General features: G+C 48.5%; 1 protein-coding gene across 1 annotated transcript in view; it reads right to left on the bottom strand.

Annotated features, from left to right (window-relative positions):
- Nucleotides 1-4,844: 4,844 nt before the first annotated feature.
- The window catches only part of WNT3A (Wnt family member 3A), an 89,800-nt gene continuing 69,602 nt past the window's right edge, over nucleotides 4,845-25,042 (bottom strand). The window contains exons 3-4 of the mRNA XM_064415032.1: nucleotides 11,435-11,700; nucleotides 4,845-8,730 (exon numbers count right to left, since the gene is read on the bottom strand). Coding sequence (XP_064271102.1) covers nucleotides 8,251-8,730; nucleotides 11,435-11,700 — 746 coding nt within the window. The 3' untranslated portion in view covers nucleotides 4,845-8,250. The remainder of the gene's footprint in view (nucleotides 8,731-11,434; nucleotides 11,701-25,042) is intronic.

Here is a 25,042-nt window from a genome sequence, read left to right as displayed (position 1 = left end):
AAGAAGTCATCAAGCTTGGTTTTAGAGGAGGTTCGAGGCTCCCAACCTAAAGTAATAACAAAGGAAGGAAGGAGTGATTGGAATTGGCAAAACCAACATGAAATTTCTTATGGCCTTCCAGAGACATTGTGAAAACTCATCCCTTTGCCATGTTGGGTTTTTACTGCTCTGGAGGAAGAAGCTGGGTCCCTGTCCTGGTGCTGCTCAGCTGAGAAATGGACTCGTGGCAGTTTAAGTGGATTTGTTTTATTCATATTTGTGTTGTCACCTCCCACAGAGGCTGTGCATGGGTTAAATGGTGACAGCACAGGTGACATCTCTTCTTCCAAAGCACACAACTCCTGCCCTACAAGAGGAAAGCATATTTATTTCTAATTTCCCCCCAGCTGAATTTCAGCCCGTGATATGAAATTCCATCCAGTCAAAACTACGGAACAGTGGGAAAAAGCACCCAAACGCAGGTTAAAATTAATGCGCTTTTTTTTTTTTTTTTTTTAATTTTCATTATAAAGTTAACACATCTATCAAACTTAACTGGTAACAAAAAACAGTTACAAGACATTGCTAATGTGCTGTCAGTAGAAAATGGGGTAAAAGCCAATGAGGTCACAAGCACAACAGCAAAGCAACAACACTGTCCCGATGAGTTATTTCCGCAAATATATACTCTTACTAATATATACATTTATTCATAAAATAAATAATCATAAAAAAATCATCAGACTTAACAAAATACTGAGAGGAGAAAAAAAAAGAAAAAGGTGACAACTCTACTTTGTACAATAGCTTTGGAATTTCAGGTTGTATCATACATGCAATCTGTACACAGGGGTGAGGGCAGGGGTTACAGACAGTGATGGAGCTTTGAAGGAGGCGATGTAATCAGGCAGACAGTCTGTGGGAAGGGAAAGCAACAGCGAAAAAACCCACTCACAAGAAGATACTTGTCCCTGACTGCTGGACAAGCATGTTTTGTACCGTGGGGGAATCCCCTGGGGTGCTACAGGTTTGTGTTTTATGTCTTCCACACTGCTGGTGGGCTTGTCAGAGAGTCCAAAGCTACAACAGGTCTTGTTCGGGCAGGTTTGGTCCTGGGAGTGACAAAAGTGATGCCACAAGGGATTGATGGAGTGGAGCCCCACTGGGATGAGGAGGTGAAGGCTGAGCTGCCACCAGCTGGGGACAGGGGCAGGGGGACAACCAGGACTACACCAGAGACTCAGGAGGATTTTACCCATACAGAAATCTTTTGGAGTTTTTGGGAGGCTGACTTGGAAAGACTCAGACCTCTTGTGCTTTCCAAGGGGCAGCAGCAGGTGGCAAGTGTTGGGAAGGAGCTCTGACACCACGGTGCCATCCCTCAAAACCATGGGTTGACACTCAGCTGCTTGCTCAGCCCGTGTCTGTAGCAGGCCTGCCTTCAGGATTTTTGGTGGAGTGGAATGAATGCAGAGAAATAAATAAATACTAATAAATAATAAGAAGAAACTCGGAAAAGAAAGGGAAACAGGGAAAGCTTCTCCTTACGTTTTCCCTGCTTCCATGCAGGGCTGTCCAAGACCTCCCGTGGTGTGCAGAACATGTGTAAGAAAAGGTCCACAGAGACAGAGGAGGAGATCATGTGGAACAGACCCTCATGGCTTCAGGAACTTTCTCTGTCTGGGTGGTGTCCACCTAAGAGCAGCATTTTGCCCATGGATGACTGGTGGGACCTGTCCATTCCCATTATGTGCTCCTCAACAGGAAGAGCAGAGATGCTCCCTTGGGGTCAAAGCCATGACAAGCCGGGCAGTGAAGTGGATTAAAATAATTATTTTTACAGAATAGGTCCACCTTCTGCTCCCCTTGAGACACTTGAACTGATTTTTGTTGGTTTAAGTGAGGAGAGAATTGAGACCATGACCAGTTTTCCACCTCAGAGAATCTAAAGAGAGTTTGGAATCTGGAGAGGGATCCTGCTCATGAAGACACACACAAGCCTGTGTCTGCATGGGAGTCAGACATCCAAACACTATCTCTGATGGAGAAACATCTGCATGGGTCTGCCAGATATGCCCTGAGATTCAAGGGAAGCCCACATTCTTCCAGAGTGGCTTTTAGGAGCCAGAGGGGTACCCCGGAGCATGCCAGAAGGCTCTAGACACCTATTTCAATAATTTAGTTCTGCCCTAAACGTTGAGTTTAGGCAAATAGAGTCCATAATTTGGCTTGTATGGGGGTTTAGGCACCTAGCACACGGGTAGACACCTGCCTTTAAGCATCTCACTTGGTATTCCAAATCCCACTGTAGGTACCACTGCCTGGGAATCAACTCCTGGCCTCTTGTTCTTGAGAAAAAATCTCCTCTAAAGTGGAGGATTCCAAAGACCCCTCTGGAAAATGCAGCAAAGTGGGAGTAGAGAAGTTGCCCAAGCCCACAAAGACACTGGGAGGGGCAGGGATGAGGACTAAACACCCCTTCTTTGAAATGGAGGCCAGAGGAGCCTTCATTTCCCACCAAACTGAGGAGTCTGCACCCCACAGATGTTTATGGAGACCTGAGCTGGGGGGTGAGGAGCTGTAGAGCAGGAGGGAAGGAAACAGCAGGATGGAAGGGTTAAGCCCATGGATAAAATAATTCAGCCAGATGCCACCACTGCTTCCAGGGAAATCTAGAAAAGAGAGATACTCCCACAATGAGAAGTCACAACTAAAGCAGCAAAGATTTAGCTTGGAGGGAGGTAGAAAATTGGAAATTATAGGTATGAAGAAGAGATGAGGTGTTGTCCTGCCCAGCCCACCTTCTCTCCCATCATCCAACACCCTCTGACATCTCATCCCAACAGCTGCTGGAGCTCAGGAATGACAGATCTGAGCAAACATCTCCCTCACTGCCACTGCCAGCAGCGTGATCCCTTCCCCTCAGCCCTGGAGCAGGACTCTGGAAGAGCCAGGGGTTGTTTCCCTGTGGGCAGCCCATGGAGCAATGGCTGATATCTGCAGGGCAGTTGGGTTTGGTGCCTTTCATGGCCCTGTTTTCATCTTCCCAAATGGATTTTGTTAAAGCATCAAGGGAAGTCTGGAGTAATTTCCATAGTGCAGATCCTGGGACCGGATTCACAACTCCCAGCTCCTGCAGAGTGCTCATGCTGCAACCCTGAATATCCCCAAAAACATCAAACACCAGATTTTCAGCACTGAAACCAATCTTTGAAGCTAAACAAAAAAGGGACCCAAAGCTCAGAGTGTTTCTCCTGTATATGAATTTAAGGATGGGGGCGTGATAAGAATATGAACACACATGACAAATGTAACATAATCCAGGGACTTTTCTGTGGCAATACATCCAAATGCAATGAAAACATCAAAAATGTTTGAGACTGAGCGGCAGAAGAAATTGTTTTCTGAGGTTTGTTAATACAGAAAATCTGCAGTGCTCAGCTTAGACGACAGAAGTGCAGGGCTGACGTGGTCGGTGCTGACTCAGGGATTGCTGTGCCATGTTGCATTTTGTGGTGTGGTTGTCTCTGCAATCCCCTCCAAAAATTAAATCCCAACTGCTTTAGTTCTGCGCGTGAAGCTTCCCATAAGGAGTGGAAGCAATTTTGGAGATTTCAAAATGCTTTGGAGAAGACAGGCAGTGCTGGGTATGACACTCAGCTGAGAGAGATACACTGGGGTCAAGCAACAAAAATGTTCTTCCCTCCCCATATTTTCATTTGCTCAGAGAAAGAGAAGACCCCAGATTCTAAAACTAAACCAAACCAAGGGGGAAAAAAAAAACCCAAAAAACCAAAAAAACAATGAAACGCCTAAACTTTCTATTTCTTTCATAGAAAGAAAAGAGATGAGGCCAAATTCACCCCTCGCAGGTAACGCCACTGTCTTTAACAAGCTGGATGTGGAACTGATGGGGCCCATCTGACCCATCTGTTCAGCTAAAGGAGAGGCTGGATAGCAGCATGTGAGAGGATGGAATTAAGGTCCTTTTTCACTTTTATTTTTTACATCTGTTACTTTGTTGGGTGACATCTTGTCCCTTTTCCCCTGTCCTGCCAGACACACCCCTGGTACAAACCATCTGCCTGAGGACAAACCTCACCAGTGGACACTGAAGTGAAGGACATCAGGGAGCACGGAGGTGAGGATGGCCAGCTCCCATTTGTGGGAAATTAATGATGTTTTCCTTTTGATTATAAACTGGAGCATTCCACCAAGGTGGGGGAACAGGTTTGACAGAAAACCACGTCCAGAGAAGTGCCCAATTCAATTGCCTACACAAAGACATCTCAGATCATTTTGGACAACCAGCGGTCTCTGACTGCCCAGATCTTGTGGGTCAGTGAGATCTGTGGATCATAAATCTGTGGGATTTATGATCTGTGTGGGTCTTAGGCCATTGAAACAACATGTGAACGCCAATAGGACATTGTAGGGCACCTGTAATATGTCACCAGATGTTTATATTATTGAGTGAAATGCCAAGACCCTTCCATAAGTAAGGTCCTATGGTTTTCCCATAGAAGGCAGCTCTGGGTGGTGTTCAGACCATCTCCTTTAGGGAAGGATGGCATCTCACTCATCACTGACTGAATTTTTCTCACTGGTTCAATGGAAGCCCTGACTCAAGACACCTGGTGTAGGCAGCGGAGAGGGATTTCAGTTTTCCAAAGACACCTCCCAAATTCATGTATAGCAGTGAGCAATAGCCCAAACCCCCTCTCCAAAACCCTGGGGTCAGCCACTCCCAGGCCCAGCTCCCAGACCCCTGACAGGCTCTTTTCCCCCCTCAGGGATGGGCAGAGTCAGACCCAGGACTGGAACCCCCCGGGTGCCCTTGGGGTGATGAACAGAATTCACGCAGGCATTTTTCATTGACTTTAGTAGCAGCTGCTCAACCCCTTACATTGTATCATCACAGAGGTGATTAATTACATAACAAACCCAAACAAGCACCCACAGGCTTCGTCAAAATCCCCTTGAATGGGGGGGAGGAGTCCCCAGACACTGAGCTGGTTCAAGCCTGACCCCATTTTGGAGAGAAGGAGCACGACTTCCAGCCCATCTCAGATGATGATCAGGTTGTAGCTTCACCTCCTTGACTCATGGTGGATTTCACATCATCAGTCTGGACCCATGGAAGAGCTCATTGTCTGCTCTGAGCTCAGCAGCTGAAGTCAGAGATACACCCAGAGGGCACTTAACCAAACATAACCTAGGTACCATCCTAAGTACAATGAATCAGCTCCTGGATTTGTTTCTTGCCATTGATCCCAGCAGAAAATTAGATAAATAGCTTAGACCGGATGAAATAAATCCCACTGTTGCAGTCAAAATTTGTTCACCTCTAGAGGCAATTGCTCAGCAAATGCCCAGTTTCAATTTTTTTTCCCCTTGCTTCCCAAAAAGTTTCACCTGCTGGTGATGCTGGGCTTGTTCTGGTGCAAAAGCAGAAGTGGTGGATGTGAACATGCTGTGGGTGGGCTGGGGCCAGATTCCAGCTCCCGTGCATGGAAGCCAAATCCTCCAACCCATTTCTTCACTAGGGTGGTATAAAAGAAGGAGTTTGAAACCACTTGGCTTAAAAATCTAAGGGTAAAACCAGTTGTGGGTGTGACCCCGCTGAAGTCAATGGATTGAAGGGGCTGTGGCCTGCAATGATTTGAATTTTCACTGTTGTGTCACCATTTATTGACAGAAGTTCCTGGTAGGACATGTCTGACATCTCTCACTGTGGCTGCTTGCACTGCATCATATTAAGTAAATCAGATGTATCTTCCCTTATCCCATCTTCTCCAATTTATCAATGTCTTCCACCCCTTATGTGGCTTTCTGGAGCATTTCCTTTCTTGACAGATTGTGTTTGAATGTTGATTATAGGTCCAATCTCCCCCTGCAGTGGCTTCCTTCTCTGTTTCCCATGATTAAGTTTTCCTTTTCTCCAAGACTGCACTATGAAAATCAGTCATGCATCCATTAATTGATCTCTATTTAAGTTTTCAGTGACCTGTTGCCTTCCCCACATGGTGTGTGGCCATCGATGGGGTGCAGTGTTTACATGGACAAATGTCACAGATTCATTTTCTCCCCATATTTTCTTTGCTTCTCTTGATCTCCTCTCTCCTTCTCTCTCTTCTGCTCTCATTTCACTGCAGCTTTTTTTTTTTTTTTTTTTGCAAAGCACTGATAGAAGTGCCTCCATCAATAAGCAAATCTTGCTTGTGCCCGTGGGCACAGCCCTGAGACAAATGGGTGATGCATAAACTGCACCAGCCTAGGAGTAGTCCCAGGAGACGCCGTGACTCAGAGCCAGCCCTCGGAGGCATCATTTCCTCCTGTTTTCTCTCTGATGGGATTAAGCTCTGTTTGTTCCCTTCTTCTTCTGCGTACTCCCTCCTTTGGTTCCTGGGAAAAGGCTGGCACGCAGAGAGGAGCACTCTGATTTCTCCACAGAGATTTCCAGGAGTGAACCAGCCAATAGCTGTGATTACATTGCCATGAAATAGGAATTAACTCATGCCCTGTTTCCCTTCCTGTGCTGAAGAGACAGAATAAACACCCATTTGTTGTCCTTTTTCCAGGATAGGAACCCAAAAGCAGGGGTAACGCAAAGAGGACACAGGGCAAGTGCATCTGGGGCTAAAACAGGCTGCAACTCCATGCTTGGTTCACCCCTCATTTATCCCAGTATTGACCAGGGATAACCCAAGCAGGGTTACAGTGCTGTAAATACCAAGGTGGTGGGCTGAGCTCATGCCTGATACCCTGAAGGAAGTCCTGATGTCCACGAAGGAGGTGAGACTTGTTTCTGTAAACTGTGATCCTGATCTGGAATTGGAAGCAGAGCAACATGCAAAGATGGGGAGTCAGGGGTGAGCAGCAGAGATGGGATTTGGCTCTGTGTCCAAATTTACCCAAATTCTGGGCTGGTTCAGACTCTGGGTTTTGTCCATTTTAATCTTTGCCCCTTTTACAGGTGGGAATGGCTGTAGGAATTAGCTGTGGAACAAGGTTTGGCTTGAGTCTGAGGCTGCTCTGGCTTGTGGGGTGTGCTGGTGACGGCGTGTTGGGTCACCCTCATGTCAATCAATGGGTGACAATGGGTCCTTCAGATCCATGTTCCCGACAGACCTGTGGGCTCAGGCTGCTGCCAAGTGCCCGGGAAGCCTGCATCAGGTGCAGAGAGTGGAAGAACTAAGTGCACTTTCCACTGCTGGTGCCACACCTCCTCGACCAGGCAGGAAGGGTGAACATTTTCCCTTCCCATCCTTTCCCTGGGGTGCTGAGGAGATGGATGTCCTGTGCTCAGGAGTGAGTGCCCAGCCCCAGAGACTCACTGCACCGCATGTTTCCAAGGAAGACTCACTGGCTGAGCCATGTCCCAGGCTGGAGAGCTGGAGCAGCATTCCCAGTTGTGGGACTGTGTCCTTCTCAATGCACACACAGAGTCCTCTTCACTTCACACACAAGACACTGAACTTTTCCGTACTGTGCACATCACCTGTGTGCCAACAGGGTGCTTACAGGAAGTCATCAGCAGTTTTCTCTCTTTCTCTCCCTCCTCTTCTCCCTCCTTCTCTTTCTACAGATGTCACAGGATCCTGTGTCAAATCTGGCAGAAGCTACTATGCTAAGAAGTTCACATCAAGAGCTTGCCCACTCTCCATCTCTGTTAAATATTTGTAGACTTCTCTGGTTCCAAGGCAAAAGCAAAGTAGTCATGTTCTTTATAAAAAAAAAAATCCTAAATTTATCTGCTTTTATTTCTTTTACTGCTGTTGCTCATATTACACAGTCTGGCCATTTAAGTTTGCAGAGAGATCTCTCAGAAAGCTCAGTGCTGCTGTTCAGCACAGCTTCTGCCTGGCTGAGGGAAAAGGAGATGCTTGGGAAGATGCAAGTCTTTCAAAGGACACTTAATCACACGAGTCACTTCAGGTGGGTGGGAGCAGAGCAAATCCATGCTTTTGCTATTGCTCTTCTTTCCAGCTCGGTGTTGTGGGCTGGTGGAAAAAGCTGCTCTCCTTCCGGAGGCATCAGCATCAGGGCAGAACTTGTGTGACTGCCAGATGTACCTCTGGATAGCCCACAAGTCATTAGACCTATTCTATCCAACCAGTTTTAGCCTTTTTGTTTTATTTTTTTTTTGTCCAGTTTTTATTCTTTTAATATCAAAAAAAGTAGACTTCTCTCACGTCTGCAACCTCAGAGGAAGTAGGCTCAAAATCCATTTCTCCACTCGGAGCCCGGGCCAAGGGTTTTGTGCCTGATTTATTTGCACGTGTGGACGTCGTAGACTCGTATGCACTCCTGGCAGCGGACGTAGCAGCACCAGTGGAAGATACAGTGACACTTCTCTTTCCGTTTCTCAGTCCTCGTGTTGTGCCCGCGGCCGCAGCACAAAAGGTCGCAACCGTCAATCCCGTGGGAAGTGACGTTGCAGATCCTGTCGCGGGTCCCAAAGGAGCCTGTCTCAGGGTTGGGCTCGCAAAAGTTCGGTGAGTTCTCGTAGTAAACCAGGTCCTTCTCAGTGGGGGTCTTGAAGAAGTTGTATTTGGGCCGGAGGGTCTCCACCCAGCCGCGGGATTCCCGGTGTTTTTCCACCACCATTTCGGACGCGCTGTCGTACTTGTCCTTGAGGTAGTCGCCGATGACCCTGAAGTCTGGCTGGGACCACCAGCAGGTCTTCACTTCACAGCTGCCCGAGAGCCCGTGGCACTTGCACTTGAGGTGCATGAGCTCAATGATAGACTGCAAAAGAGAAGAAAGGCAAAGGAGAAGGAACACATAATTAACCTGTAATTAAAACTCTTATGACGTTCTGCCACTTGGCCATGATTTTCCAAGGAATTATGGATGTTTTTATAGATATATTTTTACTGTTGTGCACAAAAATCCCCTTAACCCCCTCTCACTGCTGGGTCTAAGCCATAAAACTTCCGTACTTCATGGTTTTCAGTGACTGGTTCCGATTCCCAGCTCAGAGTTAAGCATTTACCAAAATCTTTCACCAAGGAGATTTATTAACTTCTGCCTTATCAATGCTTATGTGGGAATATTACAGTGCTGTCACACAGGAAAAGAATTCAAACACATCTGGGCAGAGAAGCGAAGCTACTCAAACAATGCCTTCATAAATGAAAATAGCAGCTTTTCTGTTGGAAATAAAAGGAAGATGAAATGTCCTAACTATCTAGAACAGAACTCCATCCTTTATATATGTTTCGTGTTTACTTAAGCAAACAAGGTTCAAGCCTTGCTATGGCTACTTTCAGAAACTGAAAAGGGATTTGTTTTTATTTTAAAGCCAGGGTTATGATTTTTCTAAAATCACTTCAAAGGAAAACAAAGTAAGAGCCCTACTTTTGATTTTAAAGGCTCAGGCTTCAACACAAAGAACTTTCCTGGGATAAATAGGGTGGTGATTATTGATCCCAGAAGCCTGCTACTTGTTTTTTACCTCTTATATAACGAGTTTAAATAAATAGAGGTGTTGCCCTCCAGTACTCTGAGGTGGGAGACAACCTTATGCAACAGCTTGATAATCTGCATTTTCAGAGCGATCAGCAAATTTCTGGGTACGTGAACAGGCGAGTGCCAGCCTGAGCCCAAGAGATTTGCCATGAATCAGCACCTTGGTGCTCACCAGGTGTTTTCCTGTGTTATTTACGGAGTATCACCCGCCACAAAGCAGGTTGCAATTAGCGAGGAGAGAGAACCGCAGAAGGTTTGGTCCGTATAATCACACTGAACTTAATCAAAACTCCTGGCAGAGCGGTAGGGTTGGAGTTCCTATGGGAACTAATCTGAAACATTGCCCATGGCTCAGGTTTAGCTGGGAACACTCGAGTAAGGAGGCCTGGAAGAGCTGTCCCATGGGTGCTGGCATGGAGAGAATGGAAAACACCAGTGCTTTCTAAAACAGGTAGTTGTGTGACATCTGCCCTCTGACCTCTGACACCTGTAAAATGTCCTAGAAGAACTCAAGAGTTAAGGAACAAGACTTAGAGTAAAAAGACCTCTGCAGACCTGTGATCACAGGGATGTTTGTTTTTTAACAAGGATTCTCACTTTAAAATAAATTCTCACTTAAAAGGAAAGCCCTCCTTTCCACTCCACACAGCTTCTCCTCAGCTCTCTTTTTCCCACCATGTATCCCAGTATCTGCCACCAGCACTGCCCCATCCCTGGGGGTGCCTGGGCTAATTTAGGCCAGAGCTGGAGGAAACCACATTATTGCTTGTGGTCGTCTCCATTGCAGACAATTTTGGTTTCTGGTGGTATTTCCCTTTCAGAAGTTGTATTCCAGCAGCTCGGCTGTGGTGTGAGGTGGGATAACACCACTGGAAATTCACAGTATTCACTTCAGGAGCTCTCAAGAAACCCCAGCCTGCCTGAGGATGTGTCCCAGCACAGCAACTGTGGTGGCTTTGGTACAGCTCACTGCACAAGTGTCCTCCTGGATATGTGCAAGACCTTCTGCTGTGGGGACAGGACCACATTAACCTGTTCTCTCTTATCCCAGCGAAGCTGTGGCATAATCTCTGTTAGAAAGGGCTTTGTGGTTCAGTTCTACAAATTGTTTCCCACAAACTGCATTCTTCTGGATTTATGGGCTATTCTTGAGATTATAAAAAAAAGGAATATCCCCCTTTTGGGATTATTCCACCTAGGGAAAAGATTGTGTATAAGGCAGATTTTGTGCTTTCTTTTCCCCTGCACATTTTGTTCCAGGATTGTTTGAAGTAAAAACAGCTTCAGGGCATGATCCAAGTTTAATCAGGAGGCACCAGAGTTATACTGCCTCTAATTTTGTTTGAGTAATTCCTGGGATATAGAACGGGGTTGAGAAGATGGGTTGTGGGAAAAGCTCTCCTGCTCTTCTCCTCCCTCAAGGTGGCAGAGAAGGGGAATGGACAATTGCACTCAAACTTCAGGTGCCCCACAGTCAATGGAAGGGAACGGGTACAATTAGGACATTATTAACTGAGTTAATAACTCTAATCATGGAATCACAGAATGATTTGAATTGGAAGGGACCTTAAAAATCGCTCAGTTCCAACTACACTGAGATGGACAGGGACACTTTCTGCTAGCCCTGTCCAACCTGGCCTTGGACACTTCCAGGAGTGGGGCATCCAAAATTTCTGGGGGCAGATATCCTTATAAAATGGGATGAAATCCCATCCTCAACCTGCCTTGATCCATCCTCTATAAAAGAGATCTGGACAGCTGACACCAAGGCAGGCATTTACATCTGTGTGGGTGAATTTATGTGGAGCTTTCACAGACCAGGCACGTCGATCTAGAACTATTATAGGACAGGTATTACCATTTTGTGACATAAATTTGCCCAGATTTAGGTGTTTCGAGCCCCCCCCTTAATCCCCTCCCACCATTCACCCTATCAGGTAACAAAATAACAACAGGAAAGGAGAAACTGAAATGTCCTTACGGTCCTTCCAGCTTCGTTGTTGTGCCTGTTCATGGCGGAGCGGGCGTCGGGCCTGTTCTCCCGCGCGTCCGCGAACTCCCGCGACACCATGCTCCCGAACTCCACGTCCTCGCTGCAGCCTCCCCACTTCCAGCCCTCGCCAGGAGAGCCCTTGTGGCGCGTGTCACACCCGCAGATGGTGGCCGAGCCCTCGGCGCAGGATCTGGTCACGGCGAAAGCCACCCCGGCGGAGGCGATGGCGTGGACGAAGGCCGACTCCCTGGTGGCTGTGAGAGAGAGAGAAGTCAGTGAGGAAGGGCCAGTGAAGGATGGATTTGGTCAGTCCTGTGAGCATTTTCTCTGGAGGGCATGGCAGAAGGCCAGGGAATCCTCCTCTTCCCTGTGGTCTGGCTTGGACCTACTCCAAAGACGTTTTCTTTTGCTAGGAAATGAGCTCCTGTGCAGACAGGACCAGGCTTGATTCAAGGCCACTGAAGTCAGACAAAAAGTTCTGACTGGGGTCATCCTCAGGTCTTTGGATAGGGCCATGGCACCACAGACAGCTGTGCAAACCTGAATTTCAGGGGGCACATGGAATATTCTGTGTGGTACTGTGCAGCCAATGCACCACATAGCCAGACCCTGAGCTGTGGGCTTTGCTTCAGAATTTGGGTTTGTTCCCAAAAAAATTAAAAATACATGTTCATACCTAACAACAGCCTCATGCTTTACCTGGTGGTGGGGCCAGGTAAAGCTCCTCTTCCTTGACAGGGAGAGGTGATGGTGGCTGGAAGGTAGGAAAATGCCAGGATGGTCACATCCTCAATCCTCAGGATGTGAACCAAACATTGTCCCCTCCCTCCATCCCTTTTTCCCCTAGGCTGTGCCTCTCACTGGGTGACAGCAGCTGCACCTTGCACCTGCCCCCAGTTTTCCTCACTTGCCTAATCAAGGTCCCTGCCAAGGGGACTGGGAATGAGCTTTCCTTTTGTGCCCACTGCCTCGGGCTGGAGGGTGGGATCAGCCAGAAGATGTCATGGCTAAGGACTGAGGAGTTTTAGTCTTTGTGGAGAATTTCTCCCACAGCCTTCCATTCCAGGGAGAGCTGGGCAGGGAAGGTTTTCCTGGATGCCAGAGTTTTTTCCACACTGTGCCAAAATGAAAACCAAACTTTTCAAACTGCTTTGCAAGTGGGGAGTACCCCAAGATATCAATTTTTGTTTCACTTTCTCCTCGCAGTTTTGATTTCTCCACTCACAAGAAATGACCCTGCAGTTCAAGAGCACACCTCAGAAAACACCAGTGCTTTTTGACTGCAGTAAAATGGGATTTTTACCATGAAGAGGGCTGTTCTCAAACCCTTGGGGCAATTCTAAGCAGGCACAATGATTCTGATAACAGGCCTCCCTTAACCTCACGTATTATTCCCACTCACCTTGTGTTTATAGAGCAGTTATCCTAGAAATTGTGTTGTCCCTGACACTTTCCCAATGATTCCACTGGGACATTGAAAAATTAATGGATCCATAAAGTCACAAGGTCACATTCTCAGTTGATGCAACTTCACCAAAGCTTCTTCTGAGCTTTGTATCACCTGACTACTCAAAAACCACTCAAACCTTCCCTGCACCATATTTTGCTGATCTGAGCTTTCCCTGGGCATTCTGGCTTAACCTTTGCCTTCCAGGTGCTTCCAGGCTTTACGAATGTGAAGAGAGTTGAATGCACCAAGCCAAAAAGCCAACATGTTTTCAGGGAGCAATCACAACTGCAGAGCAGTCCTGGCTGGATTTTAGGCTTAAGCAAGAACTCAAACTTTTCTTTGGGAAGGCTACCAAATACAACAATATGCAAATCCCATAACGTGCATGAACTTACAGGCTGAAGGGATGAGCAATGTCCTGGAACATGTTTGTCAGGGCACTTGGGGAGGTTATTAAGTCACCGAGGGCTACAACCAAAAAAAAAAAAAAAAGCAGGAACCCTCAGGTCCCCAGTGTGATTTTGAAAAACCCTTGTTCAGCATCTGGCCAGCCTGCAGGATCCCAGCATCCTGCAAATGATGACCATGCAGCTCTTGATTGTGAAAGCTCAGCTTAGAGCATGAACAGGAGAGTCCCGTTCACACAGGACTGGCCACTCTGCATCTTGCACTTGCCTAAGTCCCATCCAGGTGGGATCCAGAAACCAAATTTTAGGGGTAGAGCACTTCTATGAGGTCTCCAAGAACATTTCTGACCAGGCCTGGAGTCCCTGAAGAATGAAAGGCTTCTCAGAAAAGCCAGTGAGGTGAGGTGGTGGGGTGGGTGCCATCATAATCTGGTAGGGAGGTGGAAGGTGCAGTGTCTGGCCAGAGAAAGGCTGGCACACCTCCCACATCCTCCCAGTGATCTTAAAACTGATCTTAAAACCTTTCTATAAAATCATAGAATGGTTGGATTGGAAGGTCCTCAAAGGTCATGTGGTTCCAGCATTCCCAGTTTTCCTACTCAGGGCTGCTTTCACCCCATTCTCCACCCAGCCTGTGTTTGGGACTGGGACTGGCCTGACCCTTGTGCAGGACTGTGAGAACTGGATTTGTAAAGGATTCTCAAAACTCACTGAAAGCTCACACAGCCTTGCACACCTCTATGCAAACTCTGAGATAAAGTGTGCTGGCTTAGGAAGGCCATGGAATGGAGATGGCACTGCTGAGAGAGAGACTGAGCTAGGAACGAATTTCAAAAGATGGCCTTGCAAAAAGACCAGGTATTTTGGAGAACTGGAACTGTGAAAGATGCATTGTAGCAAGATCACTTGGGGTAGAATAATAGGTGATTATAGGTGATTAAAAAAAGAGGTCTTAGAAGTATTAGCAGCATTGTGTGGCAAAAGCTGATAGGCTGAAAAACATTTATAGGATATTGTAACCAGGAAATAGATTGGCTCCTGATGGAATGGCGTTGAGTTTTACATCTCTTGTGTCTCACCTTTCATCGAGACTGATGATGGAATAAAATCTTTTAAAAGGACTCTCAGTTGCCCTGTCTCTGTAGAGCTGGGATTGTCCAACACAGGACCTTGCACTTGGCCTTGCTGAGCTCCATGAGGTTTGCACAGACCCACATCTCCATCCCTTCCCTCCAGCATGTGCCTGCACCACTCAGCCTGGTGTCACCAGCAAACCTCCTGAGGGTGCCCTGGATCCCACTGTGCTTGTCACCAACAAACAGTGCCAGCCCCAACCCCCAGGGAACAGCACTGCACCTCCTGGAGTGCCACCACACAGATAATTCCTGACCCACCAGGTGGCCCACCCATCAAATCCAGGCATCTCCAATCCAGAGACTAGGATGATGTGCTTCCCTAAAGCACGTTCCTTGGTCAGGTCAGCTCTCATCTCTTGGGAATCACCCTTTCCTCTGCCCAGGAGAGATCTGATCCAGGCCTTTGGCTTATTGGGAAGGAGCTGTAGCTGCTGAACTGGTGTTTGCAAAGCTCGGGGAGACCCCCTGTGCCTTGCCAAGCTTGGCCCAAGAAGAAAATGTCTACAGCCGTGGTGTTTGTTCAGGAAAACTTCTCCTGTGTGGGTATGAGAGGGGTGGCCTCAGCTGGGGAGTCCATGGCTTGTGGATCCCAGCTTGGATTGAGCAGGAATCACCAGCTCAGTGGTGCTTCCCTGTGCATTCCCCTCATGGCAAAGACATGGAGGGGCTGGAGCATGTCCAGGGAAGGGAATGGAGCTGGGAAGGGGCTGGAGCACCATGAACAGCTGAGGGAAATGGGAAAGGGGCTCAGCCTGGAGAAAAGGAGGCTCGGGGGGGACCTTGTGGCTCTGCACAACTCCTGACAGGAGGGGACAGCCGGGGGGGGTCGGGCTGTGCTCCAGGGAACAGGGACAGGAGGAGAGGGAACGCCCTCAGGCTGTGTCAAGGATTGGATATTAGAGAAATTTCGATATTTGGGATCGATATTAGGGAAAATTTCTTCACTGAAAGGGCTGTCAGGCACTGCCCAGGGCAGTGGTGGAGTCACCTGGAGGGATTTAAGAGGATATGGCTCTTGGGAACATGGGTTACCAGTGGATCTGGCAGTGCTGGGTTCATGTTTGGGCTCAGTGACCTTGTTGGTCTTTTCCAGCCTTAAGGATTCTACAATCCAATGATTCTGTCCAGGAGCAGAGCTCAAACCCCACGGAGCTTCAGGCAGCACAGTCTGGAGAATCCCCGTGTTTGCCAGAACTTGGCCACAGCCGAACAAGCCGTTCCAGCAGCTCTTTGGCTGTAGAGACCAAACCCTAAATCTCAGGTCCATCACCTAAACTCTCGGCAGTTTTTAGCCCTTGTTGAAAGCCAGGAGGGTATTGATGGGATTTACCTTAAGAAGCACCAATTACAGCGAGCTCTGCTTTTCCCAGAAAGGCTCGGTGCCTTTTACAGCCTGGATAGGACTCAATCACTCCCCTGCTTTTGAAATGCAGCCACCACTTAAGAGCACACAACAGGAAGCAAATCGCCTTGTATCTGATCGTAACTACCTGGGGAATGCAGGCAGGCAGGGCAAAGGAGCTCCGATCTGGCCCCGGGGCACTGAGGTGAGGAGTTTGTCTCTTGAGAAAGTCGCAGCCGGTCTCTTAATGACTGCACGAAATTAGGGCACTGGGTTTAACATCTCCTGCCCCCTAAGTTAAGGCAGCGGGTTCAAGATTGACGCAGATGGAGCCGTGCCATCGTGTGAGTCACGTCCTGCCACCTCCCAAGCCATGGGACATGTGCTGCCTCCACCGAGCATCCCCAAAAACCGGGCTCCCAAAAACCTCCCCGGGTCGTGGCCGGAGGCGGTGCGGCTGCAGGAATGGAGAAGGAGCGCATGGAGATGGAGATAAGCAGAAGGAAAGCATGCACTTGTAATGGAAATGAGGGGTTATTAAGGTGCCATATAAAAATGCAAGAGATTTGGCCAAGATAGCAGGAAAGTGCCGCGTGTTTGTCGGGTCGCCTCGTTCCTCTCTGGGTGGCTCTGGTGGCAGGAGGCAGCAGCTGGCTGGGGCTTGAGGAGAGCTTCTGGAAAGTCACCTGGCAGGAGGAGGTTTGCAGGGACCAGTATCTCACGGGGATGTTGACTTCAGAGCATTTTAAGCACCTACTTTTGGTCACCAAAGCTCTGGCTTCAGCTCCTTTAATTCCTGCCTGCTCCTGAATTTCCCCTGGTGCTTCTCCACAATTCCCTCTCCATTCTGGGGGACTGAACAGCAGTGAAAAAGTGACTTACAGAGGGCCTTCAGGGGTGTCCCCTAAAGCAGAGGTCTCCAAACCACTGGAAAGGGTTTCCTAAGAAGCCCAGACTGAAATCTGAGAAAATGAATATCCCTGAATATCCTGTGCAGAACCTCTCTGACCACTTGTCCCAGCACCAAACCCATCCTGAGATGCAAAAACACTTGGCTGAGCAGGTTAATTTTGATAATCCAGAGGCCTGAGGATGATGTGACCCAAGATTTGCTTTCCTGCTGTGACAGGGCTTTTTAATGTGACTTTGGGCAAATCCTTTAGTCACTCTGTGCTTCTGCCTCCTTATCTGTACACCCGAGGACAATCCTGCTTATCTCCCCAGGAGCCTGCAATGCTAAATTCAGTGACGGCTTCAGAATTGTAGGCAGAAGGGATTGGAGCCCAGCACAGGGTTCTCAGATTGTGGGATGAGGAAGGCAAATGAAGAACTGCATAAATATCTCAGCTGTCCCATATGTGGGAACTGCTCTCATGTGTTCTTCTGCCCAGACAGTGACTTATTTTCCCTGAAAAATTAAATTATTAACCCCAGGTCAGGTAGGTATCTCAGATATGTGGCAAGATGGACTGTGGCAATGCAGGAGGGTGAATATAATGGTTTATTTTGCTCTGAAAATCCCTTTTTACCACATCTATATTGTAACATTGAGCCCTGCCATCCCCATTCCTGAAACCCTAAATCTGCCCTTTTTGAAAGAGAGTCCTTGGAGTGAAGCACTGACTTAGTGCTGAAGCACTGACTTAGTGCCTTTTTGGGCTGGATAATGTATAAACAACAGGGAAAAGAACAGAAATGTCCCAGACAATGAAGAAAAATAATGTCTGCTCTTGAGGAGAGGATCCTGCTCCTGTTCCATGACTGGAAAGACATTGGAAACGTGTGGCTGTGAGCCCTGAATTTCTGACACCACAGACCTCCGGAGTGCCCTTGGGAGAGGCATTTTGCTAAAAATTGAGTGGAATAAAGGAAATGGTTTATCTATTTAGCAGGACCGTGGGGAGGAGTCATTCTGGCTCTCGGAGTTTCATTTTTCAAAGCTTAAAGTCTACAAAAAGGTACCTCTAGATCCAGCTTCTTGAGACACCCATCTTTGAGGGGTGGAAGGTGCCAAGGCTTTCCAAAATCTTTCTGGTAGGGCAGACTCCCTTGGTACAGGAGGGAGTGTGAGAAAGGGTTTCAATTCCCTCCTTGGCTCCAGGGGATATAAACCCACAGCTGTCAGTTAAGATTTGCACAACAGTTGACACTACACTGACTCTGGATTAAAATGGAAAAAAACCTGACCAAATAAACTAAATAAACCCTAAGAACTAAGAAACTGGAAATAAAGCTGGGAACAACCTGGTGTTTCTGGTATTTGGAGCAGCACAACCCAGCCTTTCACACAGGGGGCTCGTCCTAGCTCAGTTTTCCCTGGTTCCTGTGGTTCTTCTGCACCTTTGGCATCCTGGGAATTGGAAGGTGTTGCCCTATGGAAAAAGGTGGTGAGGAATTTGTGAAGAGCTTTGGAAGCCCAGCCTTAGACTGAGGTGGGGTGAAGCACAAACCCTGAGAGGAAGCCCTGAGGGAGCTGGGGGTGCTCAGCCTGGAGAAAAGGAGACTCAGGGCTGCCCTCCTCACTCTGCACAGCTCCTGAAAGGTGCCTGTGCTCAGCTGGGGCTGGGCTCTTTCTCCAGCAGCACTGACACAACCAGAGCACACAGCCTCCAGCTGCACCCAGGGAAATACAGGCTGGAGATCAGGAAAAAGTTTTTCACAGAAAGAGTGATAAAGCTCTGGAATGGCTGCCTGGGGAGGTGGTGCAGTCCCCATCCCTGGGTGTGTTTAACAAAGCCTGGATGTGGCACTGGGTGCCAGGGTTGAGTTGAGCTGTTGGGGCTGGGTTGGACTCGATGGTCTTGAAGGTCTCTTCTAACCTGGTCATTCTGTGAATTCTGTGAATTTGGGTTTTGACTGCAGTACAAAGATCACCTCCCAGCTGCTCTGAGCACGCTGTGCTCCCTTTGAATCCACCCAGAAACATCTCCATGAAGATAAACCAGAAGGCTTTGAATGAAAGCTCACACTGCATCACTTTGGATGAAAAAGAAGAATCCCAGAAGAGATTAATGAGCCTGCTCAGTTGTTGAGGAGCTGGTGGCCCCTGGGAAAAGGAGTTTCTTTAGGCTCTGACAGCCTTGCAGGCACAGCTGCTTTCTGAACAACAGGAGTGAAATCCAAAGGGACTGGTGAGTCAGAGCTCCCAGGATTTGCAAAAGCACATGGAGGCATCACTGCTGGCTCATACCAACACCAATGGCATTGCCTGCTGGCCCCGAAATCCACGTGCAGGAGGAGCAGGGCAGCCCAGCCTGTCCCAGATTCCAGCAGAGGGTACTCCAGTGCCTCAGCACAGCTGGGCTCTGCCAAACCTGCAGCAGATCAGCAGATCCCTGACCAGCAGCTCCCTGAAAGCCAAAAACTGAGAGTTCAGGATATGGGGATGGTGTCCCCCACCTCACAGTGCTCTTTGGGAGCTTGGAAGAAAGCTGGGGAGAGACTTCTCAGTAGAGCCTGCTGAACTAAAACAGGGGCAATGGTTTTAAACTAAAAAGATGTGGATCCAGATATAAGGAAGTAATTTTTTATGGTGAGAGTGGTGAAGGACTGGAACAGGCTGTCCAAAGAGGTGGTGGATGCCCCATCCCTGGAAGCAGCCAAGGTGAAATTAGGTGGGGCTTTGAGCAGGCTGATCTGTTGGAAAGGTGTCCCTGCCCACTGCAGGGGAGTTGGACTAGATGAACTTTAAAAGTCTCTTCCAACCTAAACCATACTAAGAAATGAAGGTTCACATTTTCACAGGACATATTTCTCCTCAGGGAAAGAAGTGAAGGTGGCGAAAAAGAAAAAAAAATGTTAAAAGCCTTTTTTTTTTTTTTTTGAATGATCACCAAGCAGGAAATCATTTGCCAATCAGAACTATTAAATATTGGCTCAGCACCAGGGGAAGGCAGAGAACAGGGAACTCCTTGGCACAGGCTGGCTGACAAATCCATCCACAGGCTGTGCCCAAGTGCTGGAGGGCAACAAGCTCTGTTCCCATTGCAGGGGAGGAGGAGGAAGAGGAGGAGAAGGAGGATCACAGGGATGTCACGGCTGCTGGGACCCTGACAGTGCTCAAGGGGAAAACACTGGGAACGTTGGAAACCAAATATTGGCTCTGCAGCCTCGGAGGCAGCTGAGCTTCAGCTACCCCACATTCCTCTGGATTGTAGCAAGAGAGGATCCCATCTCAGATAAAGCAACTGAAATGTTTTAACTAAGTCTGGCTCAGCCTCCAGCTTCCCTCTGGAGAGGTCCCTGTTTCCAGAGTTCCCATGTCCCTTGACCCATCCTCACCATCTGCAGCCCCTCAGACCTGGCACCTCCTCAATTATCCCTTTACTCCTTAAAAAAGGGCTCCTTGTCCCACACGTGCTGTTTGCTTTCCACCAAACAGGATGGAAGCTGAGGCCTTGGATGTGCTCAGCACGAGGACTCCAAAAGGAGTCAGGATTCCTGGTGGGAGGGAGAGTCATTCCACAGAGCACATTCCCAAATTCTGCAGCGTGAGCAGCGCTCATCCTGGCTGTGCTGGAAAAGACTTCCCTAAGTGGAAGCTGAAGGAAGAGATTCTGAGATCTTTAAAGCTTTTGTTTCTTTCCTTGGGGTCACTCCCAAGTCTAAACCACCAAGTGCCCTGACCCCGATTTTGTGCTTGACCACAGCAGCACCAACCAGGGAGCCCTTGTGGCTGCCCTGAGGAGCCTCCAGAGGCTTTGGGAAGATCAGAGCCTGGAGACTGCACCAAGGGCCTCTCTGGACACAGGTGACTCCAAAACCCTGCCTCAGTTTCCCCATCTGCAAAGCAATGGGCAGAAAGCTCATCTTACCCTCTCCAGCCTGAGCTTTGGGCACCTTTTCAGCCTGCAGCATTCCACAGGGGAGGGGCAAAGGACGGGAGTGTTCTCCTCAGCCAGTGCTGCAGGATGCCTTATTACCCCACGAGTGATCTGGTGCTGGGATCACTGTTTATCCACGGGGCCTTCCAGAAGAACCTCAGCACCTTCAGCTGCCTCTGGGCTGAGCTGTGGTCACCTCATTGCAAAGGGGTGGGACTAGGGGACCTGAAAATGTCCCTTCCACACCAAACTACTCCACGATTCTGTGACATGGAGAGTTTCTAACCAGCACCTCACCTGGTTACAGGTCTTGGCAGCAGCTCCAGGATGTTCCAGAGCAGCTCTGTATTGCACTAAGATGTGCCCAGAGTTACATAAATCCCCATCAATCTTATCCTGAGGATCCTGATTACCTGGGAGCCTTTGAACAGGAGCAGAGCCTAAATGGATGCAGAAGGATCACTAATTGCATTCCTCAAAGACCTCTTTGTGAGACTGCAATCAGAGAATTATAGAATCACAGAATGGTTTGGATGGGAAGGGACCTTAAGATTGTTTCTTTCCAACCCTCTAGTGGACACCTTCCACCAGCCCAGGTACTCAGAGCCCCATCCAGCCCAGCCCTGACCATTTCTAGGGATGCGAATCCACAGCTCCAGTCTCCATGCAGCTCTACAGACTGGCCTGAATGATCTGGAGTCATTCCCCAGTGACACCCAAGCTCCTGCTGCCATTGCCTTGTGTCACATCCCCTCCTCTTCAGCAGCATTCCCAGATGGATTTATCTCCAAACCTAGGGAAGCCCAGAACAGCAGTCCTTGGGGGCTGCAGGTAACTGAGGCTTTCCCTGGAATGGGATGAGGGATGCTCCAAGAGCTGCTGAAGCTCTGGGAGAACTGCAGCACCCACAGCACAGCAGGTGATGCCAACCAGGAGCTGTCCCACAGCTCTGTGTGACACCACAGCCTGTCCCCTTCTTCACAGAGAGCCCTGGCAGCTCCGTGCCCAGCTGATTCTGCAGAGTTTCTCATCAAAATCCAGCTCCAGGGTTTGCCTGGCTTTTTTAACCACTTAAAAATCAGGCCCCTAAATGCAAAGACTTATGCAAATGCATAATAACAAGAAGTTAACCACACTTTTGCATATCTTAAAGGAAAGGTTAGGTTTGGGTCCCATCTGTGTTTTGAACGGAGTTCTGATTGAGTTCTTGTTTCCTCTGAACCAGCTGTGCTAGTGTCAACACATCCCTGGGAAGATGAAAGGCCCTAAAAAGACATTTGATCAGATTAGCTGTGATTCAGCTCATTGGAGGGAAATTATTAAATGGGCAATTCCTGCCAGGGAACATGAAGGCGATACAGATAAGAGGGAATGGTGGATTGAAGGAGCTTGGATTAGTGCAGCTTGTAAAATCCTGAAGGCCAACTTTCCCCAAAACATGAATGACGGGGGTCTTTTCTCATTCTTTTCCTTTTCACTTTCTCCCTGTTGGTTGCTCATGGCTCTTGTTGCACAGCAGAGCGTGGTGCTCAAACCTCCAAACCTTTCTCGCACTTCCAAACCTTTCTTGCACTTCCAAACCTTTCAGGCTGTACCTGGAGCAGGGAGAGCCAGCTTGGCTGGTGCCAGGGCAGCCTGCAAGCCTTGTGCCCTGGGAGCAGGGCCAGTGCTCCCTGCTGCCCTGTGAGCCCGAGCCCAGGGTGGCTGGGAGGCTGGAGTGCTCTCGTTAATTAGCGACTGCCAAAACAACCCCAGGTGATCTCGCAGGTAACCAGACCCCCCCCGAGATAGGCAAATCAGCAGGACGGTCTGGTATCAGTGACCCGAGTCTGATAGCTGCAAAGCAAACACCCCCTTATCTCCCTCCCTATCGCCCTATCTCTCTGCTGATCTAATCATTACCGTGTATGTCTCCCTACCTACCCCGCTTAATGCTTTATCTGTCTTTCTGTTGGCTTGGTCATGTGTGAAACGCTCTGATCGCCCCCTCCCGCCACCCCATGAATGCCCTCTCCTGAATATTCCATCCTCCTGGAGCGGCACGGTCCTCTCGGTTACCCCTGGTCTCCCCAACATCCCTGGGAGGCTCCGGACAAAAGGAAGCTGTGTGCCAATCTGGGGTGATTAGCAGAGATACAGGGCGCTCATTGTGGCAGGACAGGGTCCTTAATGAAAGGGGAAGGAAGAAAAGGAGCGGGGAAGGACTGGGGTGAAATTCTCCAGGGCGCCTTCCACGTTAAAGAATCATTGGGGTCCCTCCTGGCTTTCAGAAAAAAAAAAAAAAAATAAGGCAAGAAAAAGAAGGCAAGCCCCAAAAACCGCTACGCAAAACAGTCAGTAGGATACAGGGAAGCAAAAAAAAAAAAGAATATAATTGTATTCTGTTATCAGAAGCAACATGGTTGAACAAAAGGATCTCCTTCGCCCACCTGAGAATGGAATGCGAGGCTCCATTTCGCTGCTCTGATCGTATTTGACAGCCCCCCTCGAGACTGCCTGGTTGGTATGGCAAATCGTCCTTATTACCTGCTGGGGTGAATGAATCCCCCTTTGTGCTGGCACTGTCACGCCGCATTAGGTTGACAATGGCCCGAGATATTTTATATGAAATTTGCCCTCACTTGTGATTAGCCAGCACCAACTAAGTCATAGCAACCTAGAACTATGCATTGGCCGGGCCCCGTTGTCGGCCGAAAGGGAAATCCCTATTCAAATGGTTTAATAAAACAATCTAAAGGGCGTGTGAATCGTGAAAAGCATTTTCACTTTTCTCTTTAGCTTAATCTCATGGTCGCTGGGATATTGTGCTCCGAGCAGACCCCAGCAGGGTGTGGGCTAAGGTCCCCCATCAACTTCTTTTACAGCCTCCTTTTCTGCGAGTTAATGATATACCGGTGTGATTGCCTCCCGCAGCAAGAAGAAACACGCATTTGATGAAAAGGATGGACCTCCTAACACATCCTAAATGGCAACAATTTCTCATCCAAAGGTCACAGGTCATAACCTGGATTTTGAATCACCACCCAGATCTTTTTCAAAGCCCTGCTAAAGCTGGGGGATTCGGCGAGGCCGTTTTACACACACACACACACACACACACAGACACGGCGTTATCTCCAGAGGTTCCTGCTCTGCTTGAGACCTGAGCTTAGTGCTTGGAAACAATTGGATTTTCCCCTGGTTTGGGGGCTACAGTTTGCTGCTTTTCACATCCTCTCAGCCCTGGGGAGAGGTGGGCAATGCAGAGATGTGCAGCCCCTGAGGGTTGCCCGGAGCTCAGCAGCACCTGGGGTACAAAAAACGCCCTGGCTTGAATCACCAGCTGCCCATTCACCCCAAACTTGTCACACTCCTTGCCCCAAACATCACCTCCAGCGAGGCTTTGAGATCTTAAAACTCTCCCCACTCACTTGAAGGTGTGGAGAAGCTCCCCCAGTGCTGATCCTTTGATAGATGAGATCTCCCATGACGGGTGAGATGCAGCCACAGAGGTTTGGAGTGGAGTGGGGTGGGAGGAGGGAGAAGGAGACACACAGGGTTCCCCTTCTGCATTTGTGCTCCACTTCCCCACTGGGGCTGGGAGGAAGCAGGGTCCCTGCAAGGCTGGATCTTAGCATTTACCTAAGCAGAGGAAAGCTTTGCCTCTGCAAGACGGGGCTGGAAATCCCCAGGATAACAAGCTCCCTCATGAACCTCCCGCAGCCCAGTCCCTGAGCACAAACCAAAGGGGAAGGGGAAAGCAGCACAGGAACCTGTTCAGTTTTCCCCACTCTTCTCTCCTCTTGATTCCCCTCACAAAGCCTTAAGCCAGGTGGGGCGTTCATCTCCTGCTTGAACATCAAGATTCTCCTTCGAGGTTTTCCCACTGGAGCTCAGCAGGAAGAGTGGGGCTGCACAGGCTCTCCTGAGGGACCCTCTTGGCTTCCAAAATCCACTTTAACCTCTCCTAAAAGGTGTTCACATGAGCTGTGGTGTGTTTCCACTGCAGCTCCCCACATAATTGCAAGCTATCTGGGGCAAGGAATGGTTCTGTTATTAAGTGCTTGTACACTATTTAGCACAATGGGGCCCTGATCTCTGCTTGGGGCCTCAGAGTCTACTGTAATACAAATAATTAACCATAATAGAGCTGGGAAAATATCTTAATAAAACCATGGAATCAATTTGAGGCAATTAAGCAATTTTTCGGCTTGCAGAAATTTTTGCTTTACAGGCTCCATTTGGAGAAGGGAGGGGGTCTGGGTGCTGGAGGAGCTGCTCATCTCCCTGCAGCAGGCTTGAGCAATCTGGTTTTTTGGGGTTTGTTTTGTTTTGTTTTGTTTTTGAGGTTTTTTTGGGCTTTTTTTTTTCTGTGGGTTTCAGTTTCACCCAGTTGGGGAAGCAGAAAAATTTGATGTAGCTCCCACAGCATAAAAGCCACTTTTTATAAATAGCTCGT

This window comes from Passer domesticus, chromosome 1 (genome assembly GCF_036417665.1).
Source record: "Passer domesticus isolate bPasDom1 chromosome 1, bPasDom1.hap1, whole genome shotgun sequence".
Taxonomy (NCBI): domain Eukaryota; kingdom Metazoa; phylum Chordata; class Aves; order Passeriformes; family Passeridae; genus Passer; species Passer domesticus.
This window is presented reverse-complemented; position numbering and strand designations above follow the sequence as displayed.